Source organism: Gavialis gangeticus, unplaced genomic scaffold (assembly GCF_001723915.1).
Source record: "Gavialis gangeticus isolate Ggan-Ray unplaced genomic scaffold, GavGan_comp1, whole genome shotgun sequence".
In the NCBI taxonomy this organism is placed as follows: domain Eukaryota; kingdom Metazoa; phylum Chordata; order Crocodylia; family Gavialidae; genus Gavialis; species Gavialis gangeticus.
Genome location: NW_017729026.1, coordinates 28,568,567 through 28,571,427, shown reverse-complemented (window position 1 = coordinate 28,571,427; position 2,861 = coordinate 28,568,567). Strand labels below are relative to the sequence as shown.

Below are 2,861 nucleotides of genomic sequence, written 5' to 3'. Positions count from 1 at the left end.
TTCCCCAGCCTATAGGTATGCTGCTGGTTCTTCCTGCCCCAGTGCAGTACTCTGCACCGGTCACTATTGAATCCTATCCTATTTACACTTGCCCTCCCCTGTAACCTGTCCAGGTCCAGTTGTATCCCATCCCTCCCTTATAGCGTGGCCACCTTGCCAGATCTTGGTGTTGTCAGCAAATTTGAACAGGGTACTTTTCACCCCCTTGTCCTAGTTGCTGATAAAGAAATTGAACAGTATGGGCCCAAGGACCAAGCCCTGGGGGACTCCACTTTCACAACTGCCCACATCCCTCCAGGTCGAATATGAGCCATCTACCACCACTCTCTGGGTGCAGCCCCCTAGCCAATTTGCAGCCCATCTGACTGTGTAGGCATCAATGCCACAGTCACCTAGCTTTTTAATGAAAATGGGGTGGGAGAAAGACTACATCCACCATGACACCTGCGTCCAATGGTTTTGTGACCTGATTGTAGAAGGCAATCAGGTTGGTCTGACAGGGCCTGCCCTTAATGATCCCATGCCGGTTGCCCTTGAGCATCACCCCCCCTGCTGGTCCCTCACAGATATGCTCCTGGATAATTTTTTCAAAGAGCTTCCCCAGGACTGAGGTAAGACTAATGGGCCTATATTTACCTGGGTCCTCCCTCCTCCCTTTTTTGAAAATGGGAACCACATTGGCCTTCTTCCAGTCTTCTGGCACCTGGCCAGAGCGCTATGAGTACTCGTAAAGCCATGCCAGGGCCCCCGCGATGACCCCTGTCAATTCCCTCAGCACCCTAGGGTGGAGAGCATCTGGACTTGCTGATCTGAACACGTCCAGCCCCTCCAGAAATTCCCTAACTTGGTCCTCCCTTACCCTAGACCTGGAGGACTCACTCCTGTGTCTGTCCTGAATCCCGGTGGGGGATGGTCCCTGCTCAGAAAAATTAAATGGCAGCTACCAAGAGTGGGGTTTGAACCCACATAGACATACATCCATTGGATTTTAAGTCTAACACCTTAACCACTCAGCCCTCTTGGTGATTTTGGTATAGCCAAAACTATTATGAACTATTATGGCTGTAATTGCCAAAATGCCAAAGCAGAACTCTTTCCTGTAATTGGATTTTACCAAATTACTGCATTTTTGCACAAATCCAGAGATTTGGAATGTATATGCTTATAAAACCCTCTAAAATCATAAACTAACTAAATGTTCCCTTAACCACAGTGTCTGCCTAAAAAAATATCTGTATGAAGAGAGTAATGTGATACAACTCTTGTGATGAACCAGATACCAAATAAATACCCTCAAATGATTAAAATTAATGAGATTGGCAGATACTCAGCTTTTCTCAGGTTCTAGCCTGTATATTTAAAGTACAATATTACATTTTGTTTTGTTTTTTCTATAACATCCTACAAAGAATGCATTATATTCTTTACACCTGTATAATGGCAATGTTTATATGACTAACATAATAAAGGACAGTAAAAGCAATTGCTACTGAAAGTATTAAAGATATAAATGGAAGTATACATTGCTCCTTCATGTCAGATACACGGGTAGTTTATTTGCTAAACTGATGTATATTTCATGGAAAGACAATCTAAAGAATAAGCACTGATTTTTATAAGTGAAGGACATATGACTGATACATTACACATCTATCATTCAAATCACTTTAAAAAACAACAGTCTAAAATCTTGAAGTCTAATCTTTCAACTAACTTAAAATATTTATATATACCTACCTGACCTTTATACTTGTTTGCAATCAAGTTACAAAGGGTTGTCTTCCCTGACAATGGAGGTCCAAGTACTAGTATTTTACAAGGAGGAAGTGGCATAGGTGGTAGTAGATAGGGCCGCGGATTCAACATAAATGCTCTCAAGGCTTCTTGAGATGACAGTACATACATTTTACCTAGAAAGCTGTGGGGGGAAAAATAAAAGGTATAGACACTGTGCATGACAAAGTAGAAATACCAGTACACAATACTAGGTTTTGCTTACCTGACAGCCAAGTCAGGAAGCCCCATTTCAATGTTACCCTCTTTTAAAGCCACAGGACATACTCGTCCCCATTGGCTTCTGCACCAGCGGTATTGAGGTGCTATTAGTTTGTAGGATGAAAGAGTCCGGAAAAGTTCATCCTGTATATTAAGAGAACAGTAAAAGAATGCTTAATTTTTGCTAAAAATTATATATGCAGAATTGTATATAATTTCTCATTTTAAAATATTTTGCAAGACAGGGGACAAATACTTGAGTGGTAATTACTTTTATAACCAAAATATGTGAAAAATTGAATTTTTTTCGTTACTCAACTTTAGGGAATAACAACTTGAAACATTTTATTTTTAATCTGCTTAAAAATAACCCTTAAAAAAATTCCCTCAGCTTACATTATGAAAACACCACAGCTACAACATATTACTTAAATGTAAATCATTTTTAGTAATACTTAATATGTACCCATTTAAAGGAGTACTAAATGCTGCCAACTACTAAAAAATTCTCTCATCAACAACAGGAAGGTTAAAAATGATAGATTTAAAGAGAGGAAGTAAAATCATTGATCAATGGGGAGAAAGGGGCATAGTGTTAAATACATTGGGCAACACAAGTAATTCTGAGCTATGGAAATTCCCATTGGAGAGACTGTAAAGGAGACCAAATTCTGAGCAACTGAATGAGGAAACAGAAACTTCTATTCTATGCTTATAGAAATGCCAGTTCTAATATATTATATATCTGATTGACAGAACTGCTTGCAGGAGGTATTAAAACAGACCTCACAGGATGGAAAACAAAAAGGGCTTCCTTCAAAGAAAAGAAACAGCTATTACCAAAATCCTTTTTTTTTGGAATTTTT

General features: G+C 39.5%; 1 protein-coding gene across 1 annotated transcript in view; it reads right to left on the bottom strand.

The window, feature by feature from the left end:
• AK9 (adenylate kinase 9) overlaps positions 1 to 2,861 on the bottom strand; it is a 237,105-nt gene that overhangs the window by 164,454 nt on the left and 69,790 nt on the right. Inside the window, exons 11-12 of the mRNA XM_019520106.1 lie at positions 2,000 to 2,139; positions 1,738 to 1,918 (exon numbers count right to left, since the gene is read on the bottom strand). Of these exons, the coding sequence (XP_019375651.1) occupies positions 1,738 to 1,918; positions 2,000 to 2,139 (321 nt within the window). The remainder of the gene's footprint in view (positions 1 to 1,737; positions 1,919 to 1,999; positions 2,140 to 2,861) is intronic.